Source organism: Manis javanica, chromosome 4, assembly GCF_040802235.1.
Source record: "Manis javanica isolate MJ-LG chromosome 4, MJ_LKY, whole genome shotgun sequence".
Taxonomy (NCBI): domain Eukaryota; kingdom Metazoa; phylum Chordata; class Mammalia; order Pholidota; family Manidae; genus Manis; species Manis javanica.
Genome location: NC_133159.1, coordinates 96,541,691 through 96,566,135, shown reverse-complemented (window position 1 = coordinate 96,566,135; position 24,445 = coordinate 96,541,691). Strand labels below are relative to the sequence as shown.

The window sequence follows — 24,445 nt, the reverse complement described above, 5'->3', positions numbered from 1 at the left end:
TTTGGTCATCCAAAGAACCTGGAAGGGAAGAAGGGAAAAGGTCTCCCCATAGGGGAAAATAATCCCATGTACCAGCTCTACTTTTGGCCCCTTCTCCCTACATTTCCTTTACCTATATTACCTCACTGACAGTGAAAGAAGCTGTGGATAAAGTGAAGGTTCCTATGGCCAGGATTCTTACCTGGCCCTGGTTGGCTAGCTCACTACATACATGGGCAATACGTTGTTATAGACTCTATATAAAGAACTCTGCCCAGTGCTCTGGGTGACATGGTGGCATAGCTGCTCAGCTGCATGGCTGCAGGAGAGCTGACTGGAGTGGTGGCAGTGTTGAGGACAGAGACTGAGATGGCTGCGGGGACAGAGAGGCCCTGAGGCAGACACCAGCTTGCTGCAGGCAGACTTGCTCTGAGTGGACGGGATTCTAGTGATTGACCCGCCACCATAAGAATAAAGTTGGTATAAACACTTTCACCCCAAGAACCTTCCATTGTCATTCCCTGGTCTCACTGAATCCACAGTGAACTTGCCTGGGGCTGAAACCCATTGGCAAGACAGAGGCACATACAAGTTAAAGACTTGAGCATGGAAAATAACAGAGTCCAAAATGAAGCCAAGCCTGCCAACAATCACAGAAGGATTCTCCCCTAAAATTCCTCCTCCATTTATTGTGACACTTGGGCACAGAAAGGAAGGGAGTTTCATTCTAAAAGTTAACTTCTCTGCTTTCAGAGGTGGTTTCAAAATTCCTCTCCTGCTTATCTTAGGAAGAAAAATCAAAATAAAATAAGCCATATACACAACTCGCAAAGCACATAAGCTGAATGATTTAATATTAGCAAGGGCCAAATTGTATCTTGATAATGAGAATGAAGACAGAAAAGATTTTCCTCAAGAAAATAAACATTTGGAGGCTGAAACATTAAGAAAAAAAAGTTTATTTGGAAAAGTCAGCCTTTTACACAAGGTTTGTATCTATACTTTCACTGTGTCAATTACAATTGCATTTTTTAATGCATTGAATATAATTCATTGAATGTCTATTATCTTCCTGCCTCAATTTAAAAGATATTAGGTTAAAAAATATTTACAGTTTTCGTTCTGGTCCATTCTCCTATCCTATACTAAACCCATTTCTTTACTTTTCAGGTAAGTAAGTAGAATCATAAAATTTTTAAGTTTGTGTGGAGGGTAAGAATATGTCCAATAATTATAAGCAAAACATAATTTTAAGTCCTTTTCAGAAAAAAGAAAAGATGTTATTTATTGAAACTAAGCACACTTAGCAAGGTTCCTCCCAATCTTATCATTATTGGTTTGCTTGGGGCCAACTCTCTCTGGCTTGCTCTAATGAGCAAACATTAAAAAAAAAAAACTAAACAAAGAGTGACTATCTCACATACAGCTCTAAGTTAGAGCAGGTATTAATGGAACCAGTATGGATCAATGGGGGAAAATTCCAGAAAAAAAACAACAAATAAAGTTCTAAGTCTTACACTTTAGCTGAGGTTTTGGAAAAACCTAAGCTGAATTCAGCTGCTGTTTGATATATGTCTACATTTAATTAGATATGTTGTATTTACTAAGGAGGCACAATTATGTAGTTTTGTATATTTTAATATTAACTTATACAGTGAAAATAACACTAAATGATCTCAAAAGGGGCAAAGACCTATAATCAAACTGTGTCTTTGGAAAGGGGAACAAAAAATAGTAATATAATGAAATCAACTCTCAAGCACTGGGTTTCTGCTAAGCATCCCAAGAAAAAAGATACCAGAGGGGTGTTGATGGCACAATGTGTCTAGAACAGCCAAGATATTTCCAAAGTTTTATGCCTTAAGTTTCCTAAATATATAACTAGCAGGCACATATACCAGGCAACTATTGATGTTAAGAAAATAATTTGAGTCAGGATTTTATAAAACCCCCAACCTTCGACCAGTATTTCTATTCATAAATCTTCTAGTGACAATGTCTGACATATTACAAATAATAATGAAGCAAAATTAATTAAAAAATTTTAGATGTCTAAAACTAGTCATTTTTCCTTGTAACACAACACTTAAAATATATGAAGTCAGGATAATGGTTTTAAAAGTTAAGGCTATCTAAAGAGTTCTAAAGACTAAAACTTAAGGCACATGTTATAATCTTTATGACACTGTAAAAGCTAAGATTAAAAAAACAAACAGAAAAACAACTTCCTTCCCTCATTCTTTGCCACTTACTCCCTCTCCAAAGGTATGACATTTTAAATTCAGGCCACTTGTAAGGAGTGAAACAAAAATTCCATCAATGAATACCTGGTATGGTGTCCACACAAATGTCCACTAATTTCCATCAAGCACCACTGATAGATTACAGGCCTGCAGAATATTTTCAGATATCTTGGGTCATGAGCTACTCCATTTACTCTTCAGCCTCATGAGTTTAGACTGGACTCTCCTCCTCTTTGGGGCTTCCCTCTGTGCCTTTCTGCTCTGAAGATTCTGCTGCGTCTGCAACTTCTTTTGGCATCTCTGCAACATCTACACTGGTCTCCTCCTCTTTACTTTCCTTTTTCTGCTGCTTCTCTGCTTTCTGTTCTTTTGCCACAAGTCGATAATTAATGCCCATGCCGATGAAGAGATAGATACCCGCAATAATAAGGATTACGCCACAGGCCCAGTACGTGTATTTGTAGTCTCCATATACATCGTTGAGACGACCTAAAGATGTGCCAAACAAATAAGTTCCGTGGGTAGAAGTAAACAAGGTTACCCTTTCCCCCCAACCACAGGACAAAGATGTCTGAAAAGGAGCTGCTAAAAATGATCTGATCCTTTGTTTATGATGTCATACCTGATTCTGGATGGCTTTGCATGTTACTCTGAGCAATGTGAAAATAAATCTAAATCTTGGCAAATTGGAGAGAGGCCTGGAGATCATCTAGAATCCGTTCTCTTGGTACATGATGGAAAAATGTATTATTCAAAGAGGTGAACTATGAAAACCCTAAACCTGTGAAGGACTTAATACAACTAATTCAAACATGACTCCATCTGCCTTTCTAACTCAGGGCAGCACTTGCTCAGCAGGATTTGTTGAGCCTCTACACATGAACCAGGCACTGGGTCTGCCAGGCCCTGAGGATAAGGGTGAGCAAAGGACAGAACATCCACAGCTCAGCGGAGGAGAAATGTTAATCAAATAGCTACACGGACCGTGACAAGGGCTCCAAGGAGAGATGGACGCAGAGAACAGGATTTGCACCAGCAAGAAGGGTCAGGAAGGCGTCTCCTAAAGCGTAAACTAAGCTGAGACTTCCAGGAGAAAAGCTGTTATCTAGGAGAAAGGGGATGGGAAAGGGTCCAGGTGGGGGACAGCAAGAGCAAACACAGGTGGTAGATAGGAAGCATAGGGTGTGAGGTGAGGGGACGAAGGAACAGGGCTGCTGGAAGAGAGAATGAAAGGTGAGAGAGAGGTCATGGGGCTGGGAGATGGATGTGCCAGGCCACGTAGGCCTTGTAGCCTATGCTAGCCTAGCCATGCTAGGGAATTTGATCTTCACAAGAAGAGTGGGAAGTAACTGGCAAGTTCTAATTAGCTGGAATATCAGATCTGCATTTGCAAAGATAATTTTGCCTGCAGAGTAACAAACAGATTGAAGCCTAGCAGAGCTGATATGGGTAGACCTATTAGGAGGCTAGTGGAAGAGCCCATATGGGGAGACAGGAGATGTGGCTAAGGGTGGTGTTGTGATGGGAAAGTGGGTTGATTAAGAGATTTCAAAAGTGAAAATTGACAAGACTTGGCAACTCACTGGATAGAGCAAGAGTAGTATCAAGAGACAACTGTAGATCTTCTTTTATGTATCCTCACTCACTCCCTCTCCAAATCATACTTTTCCAAAAGTAAGAGTAACATCCAAAAGGAGGGCCAAACTATTTTTTCACTATGTATTACCTATTGAGGTATTGATTCAAAAGATGAACATTTAGTAACTTAGAAATAGTTCCTACTTTATATACTCACCTACTAGCTGTGTAATGTATGGCAAACTATTTCACCTTTCAAAACCTCTATTTTTCTTCAAAGCCTTATTATGAAGTAGAAACTATACTAGTCCTATCTCATAGGCTTGTGAAATATAAGAAGACAGGGAAAATGGTTAGGACAGTCCCTGGTACACTATGAGCTTAAGTGGTAACTATTATTGTTAATTATCACTACTGAATAAACTCCATCATTAAAATGCAATCACCACCAATGCATTAGAGGCGGAACTGTAATTCACATGTAAGTTTTTTGAAGAGAAAATATATTTCATAAAAATATTTGACTCTTTCAGCTTGATGGTTCACTTTTACTTGAATTTATGTTAGGTATATCAGCTAATTACGATGTGCCAACCATTGCTCCAGCACTGAGGGTTCAGAAATAAAGACTTGGAATCCGCCATCAAGCAATTCACTGAACCCTGCTTTCTTTTCTATCACCTTCCCAATCTTCTGCATCTGTTTTATGTTAACAGAAACATGGAAATAGGGTGACATACTATACCTAAGAGAGGTGGCCCCAGGAGGACAGGACAGCATTCCACAATGGTCACCAGTCCCACAGCGCTGGAGAACCTCTGGGGTCCAACGAGGTCCATCAGTGTTTCAAACAATACAGAGCTGAGCCACCCAAATGCAAATCCAAAGACTCCCGCATAGACACAAAACCCAACATAGCTGGAGGACAAAGGTGCTAGCAGATGACACACTCCATTTGCAATAATAGAAGCAGCAAAAAAATACTGCACTCGAGGTCTTATCCACTTTGTGTTGGCTACAAGTCCCATAGAAGGTCTGGCTACCATGTCAACAAAAGCCAGAATGGAAAGAAGGAAGGCAGACTTCTCACTAGAATAATGCTGACTCTTGCCATAATTACTAAGAAAGACCAGAGGAGTAAATAGTCCAAAAAACATGAGCACATTTCCGGAGAGGTATAGCAAAAAGCCTCTGTGTGTGAACAGAGTTAAGTCCAGAAATTTATTTACTGTTTGGAAGACTGATCGTTTTTTTTCTTTGGGGTTTCCTCCAATAAGATCTGTATGTGCATCACTGGCCCCTTTTATTGCATCAGATTTTCCAGCTACCTGAAGGGATTCTTTAGACCTATCTTTCTTCCCTGCTTTGGTTGGCTTGGGCCCTATTGGTCGCATTAAAGCTCCAGCTACGCAGCAGTTTAGCAGGAAGCCCCCAAGAATTAGGAAGCTTCCTCTCCAGCCAAAGATACCAAAGAAAGCCTGATTGAGAGGGGCCAGGGTAGACAGAAACACAGGGCTGCCTGCCATGGCCAGTCCATTTGCCAATGGTCGCCTCTTGTAGAAATACTTGCCAATCATGGTCAGAGCAGGATTCAAATTGAAGGCAAGTCCAAGACCTAGGGACAAAGCGAAAAGAGAATCACATACCCTAAAAATGTGTCAAAACATACCTGGAATTGCTTAACCAGGAAGAGAAATTAAAAGAAGAGGTATAAGTAATGGCAAGGAAACAAAAATCCTCAGTATTAGAGGACATATTAGATAGTGGTTTAAAGTTGGGCTCTAAAATTAAGTCTGTAATAGTGCAAATCTCAGCATCAACACTAACTGGCTGTGTAAGGTCAGACATGTTGCCCCTCCTACAACTGATTACTAATATGTAAATCAGGCATACAACATAGGTATGATAGAACATTGCCTGGCATGTAGTAAGCACTCAATAAATGTTACTTTTTGTTTTTGTTGTTGTTTTCTTAAATGTCAGTTATTTTTATTATTGTTTATATTATTTGAAGGTGAATAGCTGTCTACTTATCAAATCTAACAAAATCATCTATCTGAAGGATCACTGTAACCATGGAAGTTCATTAAGTAGACAGCAAATAGAGACGGAATAGTTTTACAATAGAAAATACAATACAAAATTATTCCTTTTACAATAGCACCAAAAAGAAATTCAATGTATAATGGCTACAATTGTATAACTTTCCTCAAGGGTCAGTTAATTTAAAAATCACACACACATATACAAAGTTTTTGGATAACAGAACACAACATTGATTGTCAATATGTCAGTAATCCCCAAATGAATGCATTAATTTAATGTGATTTCAATGAAAATGTCATTTTGGAGTGAGGTAAAATAACTCTAAAACATACTTAGAGAATATATGTGTGTCAACTAGAAAATTTTTGGTGTGCAGGTTGAAGGAGTGGGACTAAACACTAAACAAATATTTAAATGGACTTATAAAAGCCACAATCATTGGAACAGTGTGGGTCTGACTCAGGAATAGATAAAAACTAATCAATAAAATGGAAAGTCCAGGAACATACCTGAAATATATACACAATATACACACACTTGTATATATAAATATGCAATAATGTGAACACACTTAATACCACTGAGCTGAACACTTAAAAAATGGTTAAGAAGATAAATTTTAAGTCATGTATATTTTGCCACAATTAAATACTTTAAAAATTAATTTGGAAAAATAATGATGTCTCATGCAAAGAGATAAAAACTTAATGTGTAAAATTATTACACATTATTCTTAAATAATACGCAACAGTGGTATTTTGTAAAAAAAAAAAATGCATAGTCACAAACATAAAAAACATTTACTTTCCTAATAAAGCGATACAAATTAAAACCAGGAGATACTACTTACCTGTTTAACTGGCAATGATCTAAAAAGATAATATATCTTTGTTGTCAAAGGTATATCCTCTCTCATATATTGTGGTGGAACTGTAAATGAGTATAACCTTTCTGGAGGGCAATTTAGCTTTTATGTATTTAAAAAAACACAGCAGTCCTATTTCTACAAGTTAATCCTAAAAAAACGTTTATATTCTCATAGGACTGTAACACAGTACTGTTTACTAATATTAAAAAACTGTAAAAATGAAACAGAAAGACTGATCAAATAAAATTATAGTATATGTCTACTTAACAGAATAATAAAGATTATCAGAATATTTAATGACATGGAAAGATGTTCATGATGTATCATTAAGAAACTGGTTACAAAACCTCTGTAACCTGATCCTTTATTCTTCTAAAAAAAGTTACATATTTGTGCACAGAAAAAAGTTTGAAAGGATATACATCAAAATGGTAATTAGTCATATTTTTGGATTGTGAAGTTATGAGTAATTTTTATTTATTACACTCATCAGCAGTTCATTATCTTAATTTGGCCAAAAAAAAGGGATGAGGGATTATCAAGTAGATTCTTTATACCTCAGAAATGTGTCTGGACATTCTGCTGGGTAATTTGGGCTTTGTGTTTAATGCCCTCTTGTGCACCAACAGAAGACTAATGTCCATGGAAGGAAGAGGCAGTAAGAGAAAATAATAACTAATGACTACTCCTGCACATTTTATCTACCACCAACTATTCTTAGGATAAGGGATGTAATCATCTCTTTCAATTCATTCTTTCTTCATTCAACAATTAAAGTCTAATGTATGATAGCAATTTCTTGAAAGAGTTTGCTTTTGTAGTACTCAATGTACGTGTAGTTCTAAAAAATGATAATGAAGTAATTTCTATAAGGAAGGAATTTCACTCAAAAGACCTGAAAGACAAATGCAGATGAATACCAATTAGCCAGCAATTAATTAATGCTTGAAAATCAATCAACAGCAACTTACCTCCTATGAACCCAACACACAAGTAAAGTTCCTGCACAGTGTTACAGAAAGAAGCTGCAATCAAGCCACAGCCTGACAGGCAGCCGCCAATAATCATGATTGGACGACTACCATATTTATTCACCAGGATACTGCTGATAGGACCTAGGAAAGAACAAAAAATTTAGATGTAGAGAAAAAAGGAACCTACCCCCTCACATCTACACAGTCATTAATGACACTAAATGACAAGGCCTCTAAAATACAACAAAAGGCAATGGTAAGAATATTGTTTTCTATATTATTTCAGAGCCTAAGTATGTGTACTGGAAAATACAGATGTTAAAAATCATTAATTGTATATCTTCTATATCTAGAAATATTGGATGGAATTTTAATAAGATGTAAAAGACGCTAGTCTATCCTCAATCTTGCTCTTATAAGGCAGAACGGGCTGAAAATACCTGGGTAGTAGATGGTCACAGGCTTCCTGATACATCTAGGATACAATCAACATATATTTAGCAAGTTTGCTCTGTTTTAATTTTTGGACAAGCACCAAATGAGAAGGAACCAAATAAGTGAAGTATAAGGATTAGGAAGAAAGATTTTATGTATTTCATGTAATGGCTTTTTAATAAAAATGTCAAATGGCCTCTCCTTACTTACTTCAAAGAGGTATAATCTGTAATTTCCCCATTCCAAATTTTAAAGTCTTAATTATAAGAAAGTCTTATCCAAAGCAAGCAATGTTTTCAAAGCTGTAACAAAACTCTTAAGCAGACTAACAATAGTTGCTGATTACAAACTGAATGACATTAGTTGAATTTCGTGTATTTATAAGAATACTTATGTCTCCACTTCATGGATATGGACTTGTGGAAATGACAACTTTGTTTAAATGATACCACAACTTGTCTGCCTGGTTAAGGCAGATGACTGCCAACAGGAAAGGGTCACTGCAATGTGTCAGAAGGAAAGAGGACACAAGGAAACAACCTGATAAACTTGTAAGGTCACAAAGCCAGTGAGAAGTTTCAAAAGCAGTTCATATTCTCCTTTTTACATATATTCTGGGAAGCCAAATTCAAACTATGGTATGTATGCATATATATATATATATATATATATATATACACACACACACACACACACACACACATATAACAGAGTCTCTCTCAGGGGCTGGGTCAAGGACTGGCTGCCAGGTGAGACTTCAGGCTCAACCAACGATATGTATAAAGAAGCTTCCATTGACCTTCTAAGTCACTTCATAAAAATATCTGACCACTGCTGGTTTGGAAATAATTTTATTTATAGCCTATATAAGATGAAAGAATTAAATACTGAAAGAATATTCATGAAATATGTCCACATAAATTAGTCATGTAACAGATTTTGTACAGGAAGAATTGTAATGATTAAAATATTGCCACTGTTAACTCGGTGAAGTTGAAGTTAATACTTCATAGTAGTTTGAAGTCTTTTTTTAAGTTTGCAGTATTATAAATTCTAAGCTAGGGATATTAAGATGACTTGACAGTGGAACTGAAAATATATAAACTTACATTTTAATATTTATAAAGAAAAACTCAAATAACCAGGAGTAGGCAACTAAGATCTCCCCCCTAAAAAATACACTTACATAGTAAGAAGCCTCAGTATGTACCTTTGAACCGAAGCACTAATAAAAAAAGAACACTAAACCACTCACAGCTCAAAACCTATTACTGTGGTGGGTGTGGCCCAAATGCATAAGTTAAAGAATTACAGTTGTCAAAGTGAGGATAATTCTTAGGGACATACCACTTAGGAGCCAATCAAAACAAAATAACCCATTTAGTAAAAATTCTGACACAACACTCATAATAGGCAATTTGTCTTTCAGAGTTATTTCAGGAAGGATGGCCCCAATTAGCTGTTATTAAAAATAGAGAGGGTTACAGTTTATAGGCCTATTATTACATAAATTCAGAGAAATGTGCTAGTTATTTCTGAGTGAAGACAAAGGAGGAACTGTTTCCCCCCAAAAAAGTGTCATGTGCAATTAGCACAACTGACATCACTTAGTTTTGATGCAAAATTCAAGCGGCTCAAGCTCTCTGGCAGCTCAGAACTGTAACATGGGAGCCTCTCCCTGGTCTGCAGTCAGCTCAATGATAACGTTGAGTGGAGTATATCTGAATAATACTTACACCAATTTTTTCAAGCCATCATAGTCAAAACCTGATTAGAAATCCTGGCAGATGGAGTTCAAAGCCTCCAAAAACGATTTGCCCTCGGAAGCTAGGAAATGTCCAAAGTCCCTTTTAATTTCCAAACTTATGAAAAAAACTAAGTACTACAATTTAGCATTTATGTTCTTTCAAAAAGTACTTAATAGACAAAACAAGCATACACTCAAAAATTAAAAGGCACAAAAAAAGACATAGAAAAAATGTCTTCCCCAGTCCTGTGTACCCAATCACTCAAATCTCTCTCTAAGGCAACCAGGTTACCTGTGTTTTCTGTGCAATGAAATTATGTGCTTAATTACTTCAACTGCTTCTCCTTATTAAATGAGTTCATGTTATTGTCTCAATAGGATTACAAACTTCACAAAGTCAGGGATCAGGATCAACGGTTCTCCATTACTCATTCCACCCTGGGCTATGTATGTGCGTAAGACTTAATAAATACTGGTTGACTGTGCCACCAGGTTAGAAGCCTAAGGCTAAGATTTTACAATTGAAATAAAGAATCTTTCTATGGGCTATTAAAGAGGTACAGGTGAAAATAATCTGAGGTACTAAACTGCCACCATAAAGTAAGATTAACAGAAGAGAAAGCTTGGCTAAATAAATAAGCAACAGGAGACACTGTCAATTCTAGTAAATAAATACACATGGCTTCAGAATCTTTGCTAACTAAGCAACTATACAGATTTTAAGTATTATGGTAGTTTTGACTTTTACAAGTTAAATGGGGATTTGATATTCCAAGGTGAAACAAACAGCATTTTAAATTATGTTAACTGAGCAACTTACTCTTCACAGCATGCCAAAAAAAAAACAGAAGGGGAAAATAAAATAATGATAAAACTTGAGATTGAAGTGCAGCTGAAAAGTTTTTAGTACTAATAGCATAACAAGAAACAAGGGGGAGATTTAGTTCTTTAATTCTAATACCATTAACAGATTTTACTTGAGACTATGAACCGTGTTATTCAGCTTAGCCTGATTTACTTTAATTGTCCCAACATCATTAAAAAAAATCTTCGTTTGCATTTCAAGAGTCCAGCAGAGAGCATAAGAACAATCATTTGTGCACATTTCATTCTTCTGAGAGTTTTTTTAAGCTCAATGATACCGAGTTGGAACAAATCAGGACTCTTCACAATTTGGCATTTCCGTTGCAGAATACCACCATGAAATAAACACAGCAAGAGTTGTCATTGTTAACAGGAATGAAAAGCAGGACTCTAAATACAAAGTTTCAAGAAATAATAACATTTCAAAACATGACACTGAATAAAACCTAAAAAAATATATTACCTAAAAGAGAACCTTTGGCTGCTTAATGAAAATTAAAACAGCAGGCCTTACTGGGTACTTACCTCCACCATACATGACAGCCAACATGATGGAGGATATCCATGACACTTCACTGGTGGTGGCATTGAATATACCTTCAATTTCTTTGAAGAACACAGTAATGGATTTGGGAAATGCGTAAGAGAAGCCAATGGAAATGAAAGCTCCAACTACCACTGCCCACCCCCAGCCTCCATCTGGGGGAGTGTATCCAACTGGACCTCCAATTGCTGGTGGCATTTTAAATGTAGATAAATTCCAAAATGCAGCTCAAATCCAAATATCTGAAGGACACAAAATTAAAATAGCCTGTTAGTAAGGAGACACTCCCAGCCGACACCCCCAAAAACAAAGCACTTTCACCCTTTACACCTAGCTCTCAAGTAACTGAATTGTTTTTCATTGCTACTTGTTCAATACATTATTTGCTAAGGATATTATCAGAAAAAGAATCTGAGAGCCATGGTTTTGCCCAGTTTTTAGTAGTAGCTTAAAGGAAAATAGCCCTTCACCATTAAGAAACCATAATTGAAATGTACCTTTCTCAATACATGTAGACTTTGCACTTGAAATAATCCTACTTGTTTTAGCAGTTAATATAATTCCTCAAATTATTGGTAATAACTGTATGTCTTGTTTAACGTTTCTGTTTGCAAATAACACATAACTACAAAAATTACAGGTTTAAATATATAGGCTTTATAAGTTTTCCCATTTCCTAAAATGCACTTTCATACTTACTTTTTTTACTTTCTCTTATTTATATGCTGACAAAATATTAGGAAGTGGGTACCTGACTCACTAGATATGTAGCAATTTACAAACTCGAAGATCATTCTTAACTCACAAGAACTTCATTTAATGGGCTAGAATAGTATCTCAGAAGTTTCTTTTCATCTATCTATTGCTTTGACTCAAGGTATTTTTTTCCCCATTATAGGACAAGAAAAACTCCTAAACAAGCTAGTCAAAAGTTAAACTCGGGGGGCGGAGCCAGGATGGCGGCGTGAGTAGAGCAGTGGAAATCTCCTCCCCAAAACACATAGAGCTATGAAAATATAACAAAGAAAAATCTTCCTAAAATAGAGACCACAGGACACAGGACAACATCCAGACCACATCCACACCTGCAAGAACCCAGCGCCTTGCGAAGGGGGTAAGATACAACCCCCGGCCCGGCGGGACCCGAGCGCCCCTCCCCCAGGCTCCCGGCGGGTGGAAAGAAACCGGAGCGGTTTTTTTTTTTTTTTTGGCGAGCGCTTTTTGGAAGCCTCAAAGGGACGGGCCCCCGTTGCTAGGGAGGCAGGGTGGCGGGACCGGTGAGCAGGTGCCTGGGACCGGCGGCTGAGGACAAAGAATATCCTGCGTTTCTCCCTGCGGGGACGGCGGGCGGGTGCCTGAGACCGGTGCCTGAGGACAGAGGAAATCACGCGTTTTTCCCCTTTTCTTTTTCTCTTTTTGGCGAGCGCTTTTTGGAAGCCTTAAAGGGACAGGGACCCCAGTGCTAGGGAGGCAGGGTGGCGGGACTGGTGAGTGGGTGCCTGGGACCGGCGCCTGAGGACAAAGAATATCCCACGTTTTTCCCTGCGGAACCGGTGGGCGGGTGCCTGAGACTGGCACTTGAGGACAGAGGAAATCGCGCATTCCCCCCCCCCCTTTTTTTTTTTCTCTTTTCTGCGAGTGCTTTTTGGTAGCCTAAAAGGGACAGGGACCCGGGTGCTAGGGAGGCAGGGCAGCGGGACTGGTGAGCGGGTGCCTGGGACCAGTGCCTGAGGACAAAGAATATCGAGCGTTCCTTCCCTGTGGGACCAGTGGGTGGGTGCTTTTTGGAAGCCTTGAAAGGACAGGGACCCACCCTGGTGCTAGGGAGACAGGGCAGCAGGACCAGTGAGCGGGTGCCTGGGACCGGCACCTGAGGACAAAAGAAAGAAAAAAAAAATCGGTTGTTTTTTCCTTTTTTTTTTTTTTCTTTCTTTCTGTTCCCTCTCTCATTGTTGCTGTTGTTGTTTTGGTTTGGAGAGTGCTTTTTGGAAGTCTTAAAGGGGCAGGACAGGTCACTTAGACCAGAGGCAGGGAATCTGGGGATCTCTGGGCACCCTAACCCCCTGGGCAGCAGGGAGCACAGAGACCCCTTACGGAGATAAATAGCCTCCTGGCTGCTCCCCCTCCAAACGGGGCTCCACCATTTTGGAGGAACAGCCCCAGCCAGACCAAGCCCACAGCAACAGCGGAGATAAACCCCAAAGCAACTGGGCAGGAAGCAGAAGCCCTGTCTGCGCACAGCTGCCCAGCACAAGCAACTAGAGGTCGCTATTCTCCCAGGAAAAGGCTACAAACCAACAAGAAGGGAAGCTCTTTCAGCGGTCACTTGTACCAGCTCTGCAAACTATCTCTATCACCATGAAAAGGCAAAACTACAGGCAGACAAAGATCACAGAGACAACACCTGAGAAGGAGACAGACCTAACTAGTCCTCCTGAAAAAGAATTCAAAATAAAAATCATGAATATGCTGACAGAGATGCAGAGAAAAATGCAAGAGCAATGGGATGAGATGCAGAGAAAAATGCAAGAGCAGTGGGATGAGATGCAGAGAAAAATGCAAGAGCAGTGGGATGAAGTCCGGAAGGAGATCACAGATGTCAGGAAAGAGATCACAGAAGTGAAACAATCCCTGGAAGGATTTATAAGCAGAATGGATAAGATGCAAGAGGCCATTGAAGGAATAGAAGCCAGAGAACAGGAACGTATAGAAGCTGACATACAGAGAGATAAAAGGATCTCCAGGAATGAAACAACACTAAGAGAACTATGTGACCAATACAAAAGGAATAACATTCGTATTATAGGGATACCAGAAGAGGAAGAAAGAGGAAAAGGGATAGAAAGTGTCTTTGAAGAAATAATTGCTGAAAACTTCCCCAAACTGGGGGAGGAAATAATCGAACAGACCATGGAAGTACACAGAACCCCCAACAGAAAGGATCCAAGGAGGACAACACCAAGGCACATAGTAATTAAAATGGCAAGGATCAAGGACAAAGAAAGAGTTTTAAAGGCAGCTAGAGAGAAAAAGGTCACCTATAAAGGAAAACCAATCAGGCTAACATCAGACTTCTCAACAGAAACCCTACAGGCCAGAAGAGAATGGCATGATATACTTAATGCAATGAAACAGAAGGGCCTTGAACCAAGGATACTGTATCCAGCACGACTATCATTTAAATATGATGGTGGGATTAAACAATTCCCAGACAAGCAAAAGCTGAGGGAATTTGCTTCCCACAAACCACCTCTACAGGGCATCCTACAGGGACTGCTCTAGATGGGAGCACCCCTAAAAAAAGCACAGAACAAAACACACAACATATGAAGAATGGAGGAGGAGGACTAAGAAGGGAGAGAAGAAAAGAATCTCCAGACAGTGTATATAACAGCTCAATAAGCGAGCTAAGTTAGGCAGTAAGATACTAAAGAAGCTAACCTTGAACCTTTGGTAACCACGAATCTAAAGCCTGAAATGGCAATAAGTACATATCTCTCAATAGTCACCCTAAATGTAAATGGACTTAATGCACCAATTAAAAGACATAGACTAATACAATGGATAAAAAAGCAAGACCCATCTATATGCTGCTTACAAGAAACTCACCTTAAACCCAAAGATAAGCATAGACTAAAAGTCAAGGGATGGAAAAACATATTTCAGCCAAACAACAGTGAGAAGAAAGCAGGGGTTGCAGTACTAATATCAGACAAAATAGACTTCAAAAAAAGAAAGTAACAAGAGATAAAGAAGGACACTACATAATGATAAAGGGCTCAGGCCAACAAGAGGATATAACCATTCTAAATATATATGCACCCAATACAGGAGCACCAGCATATGTGGAGCAAATACTAACAGAACTAAAGAGGGAAATAGACTGCAATGCATTCATTGTAGGAGACTTCAACACACCACTCACCCCAAAGGATAGATCCACCGGGCAGAAAATAAGTAAAAACACACAGGCACTGAACAACACACTAGAACAGATGGACCTAATAGACATCTATAGAACTCTACATCCAAAAGCAACAGGATATACATTCTTCTCAAGTGCACATGGAACATTCTCCAGAATAGACCACATACTAGCTCACAAAAAGAGCCTCAGTAAATTCCAAAATATTGAAATTCTACCAACCAATTTTTCAGACCACAAAGGTATGAAAGTAGAAATAAATTCTACAAAGAAAACAAAAAGGCTCACAAACACATGGAGGCTTAACAACATGCTACTAAATAATCAATGGATCAATGACCGAATCAAAATAGAGATCAAGGAATATATAGAAACAAATGACAACAACAACACTAAGCCCCAACTTCTGTGGGATGCAGCGAAAGCAGTCTTAAGAGGAAAGTATATAGCAATCCAGGCACACTTGAAGAAGGAAGAACAATCCCAAATGAATAGTCTAACATCACAATTATTAAAACTGGAAAAAGAAGAACAAAGGAGACCTAAAGTCAGCAGAAGGAGGGACATAATAAAGATCAAAGAAGAAATAAACAAAATTGAGAAGAATAAAACAATAGCAAAAATCAACGAAACCAAGAGCTGGTTCTTTGAGAAAATAAACAAAATAGATAAGCCTCTAGCCCAACTTATTAAGAGAAAAAGAGAGTCAACACAAATCAACAGAATCAGAAATGAGAATGGAAAAATCACGACAGACTCCACAGAAATACAAAGAATTATTAAAGACTACTATGAAAACCTATATGCCAACAAGCTGGAAAACCTAGAAGAAATGGACAACTTCCTAGAAAAATACAACCTCCCAAGACTGACCAAGGAAGAAACACAAAAGTTAAACAAACCAATTACAAGCAAAGAAATTGAAACAGTAATCAAAAAACTACCCAAGAACAAAACCCTGGGGCCGGACGGATTTACCTCGGAATTTTATCAGACACACAGAGAAGACATAATACCCATTCTCCTTAAAGTGTTCCACAAAATAGAAGAAGAGGGAATACTCCCAAACTCATTCTATGAGGCCAACATCACCCTAATACCAAAACCAGGCAAAGACCCCACCAAAAAAGAAAATTACAGACCAATATCCCTGATGAATGTAGATGCAAAAATACTCAATAAAATATTAGCAAACAGAATTCAACAGTATATCAAAAGGATCATACACCATGACCAAGTGGGGTTCATACCAGGGATGCAAGGATGGTACAACATTCGAAAATCCATCAACATCATCCACCACATCAACAAAAAGAAAGACAAAAACCACATGATCATCTCCATAGATGCTGAAAAAGCATTTGACAAAATTCAACATCCATTCATGATAAAAACTCTCAGCAAAATGGGAATAGAGGGCAAGTACCTCAACATAATAAAGGCCATATATGATAAACCCACAGCCAGCATTATACTGAACAGCGAGAAGCTGAAAGCATTTCCACTAAGATCGGGAACCAGACACGGATGCCCACTCTCCCCACTGTTATTTAACATAGTACTGGAGGTCCTAGCCACAGCAATCAGACAAAACAAAGAAATACAAGGAATCCAGATTGGTAAAGAAGAAGTTAAACTGTCACTATTTGCAGATGATATGATACTGTACATAAAAAACCCTAAAGACTCCACTCCAAAACTACTAGAACTTTGCTGAATACAGCAAAGTTGCAGGATACAAAATTAACACACAGAAATCTGTAGCTTTCCTATACACTAACAATGAATCAATAGAAAGAGAAATCAGGAAAACAATTCCATTCACCATTGCATCAAAAAGAATAAAATACCTAGGAATAAACCTAACCAAAGAAGTGAAAGACTTATACTCTGAAAACTACAAGTCACTCTTAAGAGAAATTAAAGGGGACACTAATAAATGGAAACTCATCCCATGCTCATGGCTAGGAAGAATTAATATCGTCAAAATGGCCATCCTGCCCAAAGCAATATACAGATTTGATGCAATCCCTCTCAAATTACCAGCAACATTCTTCAATGAATTGGAACAAATAATTCAAAAATTCATATGGAAACACCAAAGACCCCGAATAGCCAAAGCAATCCTGAAAAAGAAGAATAAAGTAGGGGGGATCTCACTCCCCAACTTCAAGCTCTACTACAAAGCCATAGTAATCAAGGCAATTTGGTACTGGCACAAGAACAGAGCCACAGACCAGTGGAACAGATTAGAGACCCCAGAAATTAACCCAAACATATATGGTCAATTAATATTTGATAAAGGAGCCATGGACATACAGTGGCGAAATGACAGTCTCTTCAACAGATGGTGCTGGCAAAACTGGACAGCTACATGTAGGAGAATGAAACTGGACCATTGTCTAACCCCATATACAAAGGTAAACTCAAAATGGATCAAAGACCTGAATGTAAGTCATGAAACCATTAAACTCTTGGAAAAAAACATAGGCAAAAACCTCTTAGACATAAACATGAGTGATCTCTTCTTGAACATATCTCCCCGGGCAAGGAAAACAACAGCAAAAATGAGCAAGTGGGACTACATTAAGCTGAAAAGCTTCTGTACAGCGAAAGACACCATCAATAGAACAAAAAGAACCCTACAGTATGGGAGAATATATTTGAAAATGACAGATCCGATAAAGGCTTGACGTCCAGAATATATAAAGAGCTCACACGCCTCAACAAACAAAAAACAAATAACCCAATTAAAAAATGGGCAGAGGAACTGAACAGACAGTTCTCTAAAAAAGAAATACAGATGGCCAACAGACACATGAAAAGATGCTCCACATCGCTAATTATCAGAGAAATGCAAATTAAAACTACAATGAGGTATCACCTCACACCAGTAAGGATAGCTGCCATCCAAAAGACAAACAACAACAAATGTTGGCGAGGCTGTGGAGAAAGGGGAACCCTCCTACACTGCTGGTGGGAATGTAAATTAGTTCAACCATTGTGGAAAGCAGTATGGAGGTGCATCAAAATGCTCAAAACAGACCTACCATTTGACCCAGGAATTCCACTCCTAGGAAAGTACCCTAAGAACGCAGCAATCAAGTTTGAGAAAGACAGATGCACTCCTATGTTTATCGCAGCACTATTTACAATAGCCAAGAATTGGAAGCAACCTAAATGTCCATTGGTAGATGAATGGATAAAGAAGAAGTGGTACATATACACAATGGAATACTACTCAGCCATAAGAAGTGGAAAAATCCAACCATTTGCAGCAACATGGATGGAGCTGGAGAGTATTATGCTCAGTGAAATAAGCCAAGCGGAGAAAGAGAAATACCAAATGATTTCACTCATCTGAGGAATATAGGAACAAAGGAAAAACTGAAGGAACAAAACAGCAGCAGAATTACAGAACCCAAAAATGGACTAACAGGTACCAAAGGGAAAGGAACTGGGGAGGATGGGTGGGCAGGGAGGGATAAGGGGGGGGAAGAAGGGAGGTATTAAGATTAGCATGCATGGGGGGAGGGAGAAAGGGGAGGGTGGGCTGCACAACACAGAGAGGACAAGTAGTGACTCTACAACATTTTGCTAAGCTGAGGGACAGTAACCGTAATGTGGTTGTTAGGGGGGACCTGATATAGGGGAGAGCATAGTAAACATAGTAATCTTCATGTAAGTGTAGATTAAAAATTAAAAAAAAAAAAAAAAAAGAAAGAAAGAAAGAAAGAAAAGGGGGATTACTCCTTAACAGGATAAAACTATTGGTAAATCAAAGATCAACGCATGCTTTAAATATCCTTAATGTTGATCACTTAAAGGGTGTCAGATGATCAGCTATGGAGGTACTCTTTTCTGATAATATTCCTTTCTCTTAATTAAAAAAAAAAAAAAAAAAAGCAGTTACTGTGTGCTGACCTCCAATGAGTTCTGCACAGTGGTATAGAGGGCATGTCAAAGTGTGGGCAAAGGGTCTGTTTGTTTCTATGCAGAAGATCAAGGCCTAGCTTGGCTACCCAGAAAATGAACTAAGATACGATATGAGGAGGAGCTTCCGGCATCAGCACTCTCTGGAGGACTTGTGCCGGGGGATGATCATCAAAGAGCCTCCACAGGAATCTGGACGATGCTGCGGTTGTGGCTGCATCCAGCCCACCGTCTCCTGGACTTGCCATAAGAAGGAGGAGGGAGATGTCTAGGCTGGCATGTGCATACAGTGAGACAACGAATTTGACCGGATCTGTACTGTTGGAACTCAACCAGGAGTTGGGAGGGGTGCAAGTTGTAGCACTCCAAAAATCTCATGACTATAGACTATCTATGGTTAAAAGAACATATGGGATGTGAACAGATCCCAGAAATGGGCTGCTTTAATTTGTCTGATGGTTCAAGTACAGTTGGACAATATCCATCATATCATAGATAAATTTTCACAAATGCCTAGGGTGCCTAAATGGTTTTCTTGGCTTCACTGGAGATGGATGGTAATTATAGATTTGCTTTGTTTATGTCACCGTATTCCTATTATGTTAATATGTGTGTGCAAATTAGTTAGTAGTTTAAAACCTATACATACTTAAGGTACTATACAAGAAGATATGTCAAAGAAATAATCAATCCTCCCATGTTTCCTTCATATGCTACATCTATAGCTTTTCTTCTTCCTTCCTAATTACAACCCTTAAATAGAATTCGTGCCTCATATCGAATTTACCGAGTATCATAATTCCTCCAGGGGTAAAGATACCTCGAGACAAGTGCTGGGCATAGAAGCCACAAGGCATAAATCTGCAAAGAAGTAAAAAGCTAACCTTTGCAAACAATATGGCTTCTCTCTCACTTACCAACTTTACATTTCCCTGTATGGCCCCGGAAGATGGCTGGTTAGCCAGAGACGAGTAAGAGTCCTCAAGGGAGGAACAACCTAAGACAGGCACAGTCGCAGGGGGGCCATCAGGTGAGAATTTGGGGATCAACAGAGTGAGGCTCAGAACCTCACCCCCCCTGCTTTGAGAGAAATCTTCTGCATCCGTGGATGTCTTGCTGCCCTTGTCTAGCCTGGATTAATACTTAGTCCATAGGCACACACCTGATCATCTGATCATCTACATTTGCCTTCTTACAGCACTAAACTATGTTTTCTACCTTTATCTTGCATCTACCTACCACTTCAGCATTTTATTAAAAATAAAAATAATAATAATAATAGGAGAAATGTGGGATCAACATATAAATCAAGTACAAAAATCAAACGAATATTCATATTTGACCTGATTGTTTATAGGTCATATTGCATGATCAAAACCGAAAGTTTCTGTGATGACTGCCCTTGTACTGTTCACCATGTAAGAATTTATTCACTATGTAAGAATTCGTTCACCATGTAAGAACTTGTTCGTTATGCTTCAGAAGATTGGAGACTGACGAGAATTAGGCTTGAGATGGATTAATGATTGTACATTGAGCGTTGACCCCCCTATACTGAATTTTATTGTTGTTAACAACCATTTGATCAATAAATATGAGAGATGCCCTCTCAAAAAAAAAAAAAAAAAAGTTAAACTCACAAATTGAACTATGTCAAAAGATGGTAGCTACAAAGATTACCCCTTTTTCTTGAAGTCATCTAGTACTAATGAGTAGCATTGTTATAAAATGAAACTTCTATTAGATTATGAATAACAAGAAGATAAGAGTGAGTGTTTGATGGTAGGCTTGCCTGTTTTCTCAGGAAGTTCTCCTTTAATTTAAAGCCAACTGCCACCTTATATTCTAACTCATCCTGCAATAGTATGCTAGCATGTCCATTTCAAATTATTTCTACTGAGACCATATTACAGCAATAAATACAGGTAACAGATGACAAACTTACTCTTGGCTACAACATTCTTTGATCTACAACATAAATCCTAGCTTTATAGTGTAGTAGCAGTCAACTCCTAAATATTGTTCCTTCCAACCTACCTGAACACTTCAAATATAGTTTAAGACAATGGACATTGTAGGGGTAGGAAGAAAATAACCAAAAAGGGAAGCTTTCTTTAAAGCAAGGATATAGGTTTCATCACTTCTACTCAACTTTGTACTTAGAGGTTCTAGCCAGTGCATGCAGTCAAGAAAAAGAAAAGGCATAAAGACTAGAAAGGAAGAAATGAAGTTGTCTTTATTCACAGGATGACATAACTGTCTATGTAGGCAATGCTAAAGAATACACAAAAAAGGTACTAGAACTAAAAGTGAATTTACCTAGGTCTCAGGATGTAAGATCAATAAACAGAAATCAACACTTTCTATAAACCAGCAATAAACAATCAGAACTGTAAAGTTTAAAAATAGCACTTATAATAGTATCAAAAAACTGGTTAGGAATAAATCTGACAAATGAGTAAGACATACACACTGAAAACTACAAATATTACAAGTAAATTAAACTACATACATGACCCCCATAGGGGTAGCAGTAAGCATGGAGAATATACCCAATGATTCTGTAAATCTTCCTTTGTTGACAGATAGTAACTGCATTAGTGGGGGTAAGAATTTAATAATATGATAACTGTTGAACCAGTGTTGTATATTTGAAACCAATATAAATTGTATTATCAATGATGCTTGAATAAAAAAAATATGCAAATGAAAAAAAAGATGACATGTTCATGGTTTGAAAGACTCAATATTCAAATTAGGCAAAAACTTTTGAAGGCACATAATAGCACTTTTATTAAAAATGTGTAACTTGGATTCAAGCTGTATATATTAAACACATATCCAAAATGCACAGAACTTTATTGACTCAATATCAAGAAGACAAACAAACCAATTAAAAAACTGGCAAAAGATTTGAATAGATACTTTTATCATAGAGACATGGATGACAAAGAAGTATATGAAAAAGTGCTCAGAATTCTTCAGTCATTTATGAAATGCAAATTGAAATCACAATGAGATACTAATACCTATCTACTACCATGACTAAAATTAAGACTGATGGTTCCAAGAGTTGGTGAGGATATGAAGCAAACAGAACTCTCCTATTACTTGTGGTAAAGCAAAATGGTACAGCCATATTGAAAAACATTTTGGCAGTTCCTTATAAAGTTAAACATATATTGAACATATGAGACAGCCATTACACCAAGAAAAATGGAAACATACACCTTCACAAAGACTTAAGAGTCCTCTAGTAGCTTTATATGTAATAGCCCCAAACTGAAAACCTAAATGTTTATCAACAAGTGAATGGATAAATTACGGGATGGTCATATAATGGAATACTACTCAGCAATGAAAAGGAACAAACTACTGATGCATACAACAACATCAGTGAATTGTAAAAGTATTATGGTAAATGAAAAAAAAAAAGAAAGATGTGAGACTGTATTCTGAACAATTACATTTATATTAAGTTCTAGAAAAGTAAAAATTCTAGTAATAGACAACAGTCAGTAGTTGGGGAGAGGAGGATGATTGGAAAGGGCATGAGAGAACTGTTCTGGGTCATGGAAATGCTCTATTATTATGATTGTGGCAGTAGTTACTTGCTATATAGTGAGTTATAAGAAATACATATTTGGTCATTCAGATAACCAAATACAGATTTCCCAAGTATATATTTGGTCTGCATCCACCAGTTCCTGAAAACACTTCAGAGACTTAAAGGTGAAATGGGTGTCTTGTCATGTTAATGAGACTTTTGGACCCCACCCAAGGGGGAAGGCTAGAGGATGAATCTAATGACAAATGATTTAGTCAATCATGACTATGCAATGAAGGACCCAAAAACCCATGAGAGCATACCTCTCTTTTTGCATCCTGCTTCTCTTTTGGAGAGCTTCCACGTTTGGAGAACAAGAACGCTTCCATGTGCTACCCAACCAGCCCCAAGCTCCACAAGGACAGAAGCTCCTTTATTTGGGACCTTGTCCTATATATCTCTCCATCTGATGGTTAACTTTATCCTTTATGGTATCCCTTATTAAAACTGGTGTCAGTGTTTTCCTGAGTTCCATGACCTACTCCAGCAAATTAAATGAACCTAAGGGAGGTCGTAGGAACCTCTAGTCTGTAGCCAGTTGGTCAGAAGGACAGGTAACAGCCTGGGGCTTGTAACAGGTGTCTAGGGGTAGGTGGGGGGAAGATGACAGTCTTGTAGGACAGAGTCCTTAACCTAGGGAATTTGGCACTGTCTTCAGGCAGACAGTGTCAGAATTAAGGTGAATTCTCGTACACCCTGCTAGTTAAGTGTTCAAGACATGCCTGGGAAGTCACACAACAACACAACACAACACCACACATACCACACCACACCACCACACAACACCACACCACACCACACCCCACATGAACATTGTAATAAGATCCTGGAACTGGAAAGGCGTTACTGAGGGAACTCATTACCCGTATTAAACACTGGCAAATCTTTTTGAATGTAAATCATACCTCAGTAAAGCTGACCAAAACCAAAAAGATCAGGAACAGTGAAGAAGAGGATGAAATCTGTTAAGTGGCACAGGGAGACAATACAGATGAGCAAAAGGAAATGACAGACAAATTTCTCTGTCTTGGCTATCTGAGTGGTTAAAAGAAAGAAGTGGAGAAGAAAGAGGACAAAGAATAGAAGAGAGAATTCAGTTACAGGCCTGGTGAGCTTATGCTTGGCAGGGCAATGTCTGTAGGAAACCTCTGTTCTCCTTTTACAGATATGTTACATTTGATTTTGCTGGCAAAGGTTTCCCAGAGACAATGCCCTGCCCAACAGAGCTGACAATATAAATTTCAAAACCCATCAAGAATCAATTGGGTGTAGTAAAGTTAATCCAATTAGACATTCAAAAACTATAGACACTGGATATGGATATTTAAAATGATTAAAAGCATGAAATAATGCATTAAAAACTCTAAAAAATAAAACACAAAATACTATAAAAAGACTACTGATTTGAAACAGAACTTTTAGAAATGAAAATTATACTCAATGAAATTAGTAACAGGCTAGCCAACAGACTGAACATAGCTGGAAAGAGAGACAGTGAACACAGAGAACAGGTTTGAAGAAAATAGAACTCAGGGGAGAACTTTTTTCTAAAACTATGAGAGAATGGTTTAGAAACATGGAATTTAGAATGGGAGGATCTGGCATACATCTAATAGGACTTTTGGAGAGAATAGAGAGTGGGAAAGAGGTCAATTTTCAAGGTTAATTGGCCAAAAATATTCCAGAGTTGATGAATAATACG

The 24,445-nt window shown here is 38.2% G+C and overlaps 1 protein-coding gene across 4 annotated transcripts in view; it reads right to left on the bottom strand.

Annotated features, from left to right (window-relative positions):
* Nucleotides 1-922: 922 nt before the first annotated feature.
* SLC16A1 (solute carrier family 16 member 1) overlaps nt 923-24,445 on the bottom strand; it is a 47,603-nt gene continuing 24,080 nt past the window's right edge. For all 4 annotated transcript variants that reach the window (XM_037005399.2, XM_037005400.2, XM_037005398.2 and 1 more), the window contains 4 exons: nt 11,260-11,520; nt 7,686-7,829; nt 4,546-5,415; nt 923-2,711 (listed from right to left, as the gene is read on the bottom strand). In XM_037005399.2, the coding sequence (XP_036861294.1) occupies nt 2,434-2,711; nt 4,546-5,415; nt 7,686-7,829; nt 11,260-11,476 (1,509 nt within the window). In that variant the 5' untranslated portion in view covers nt 11,477-11,520 and the 3' untranslated portion in view covers nt 923-2,433. The remainder of the gene's footprint in view (nt 2,712-4,545; nt 5,416-7,685; nt 7,830-11,259; nt 11,521-24,445) is intronic.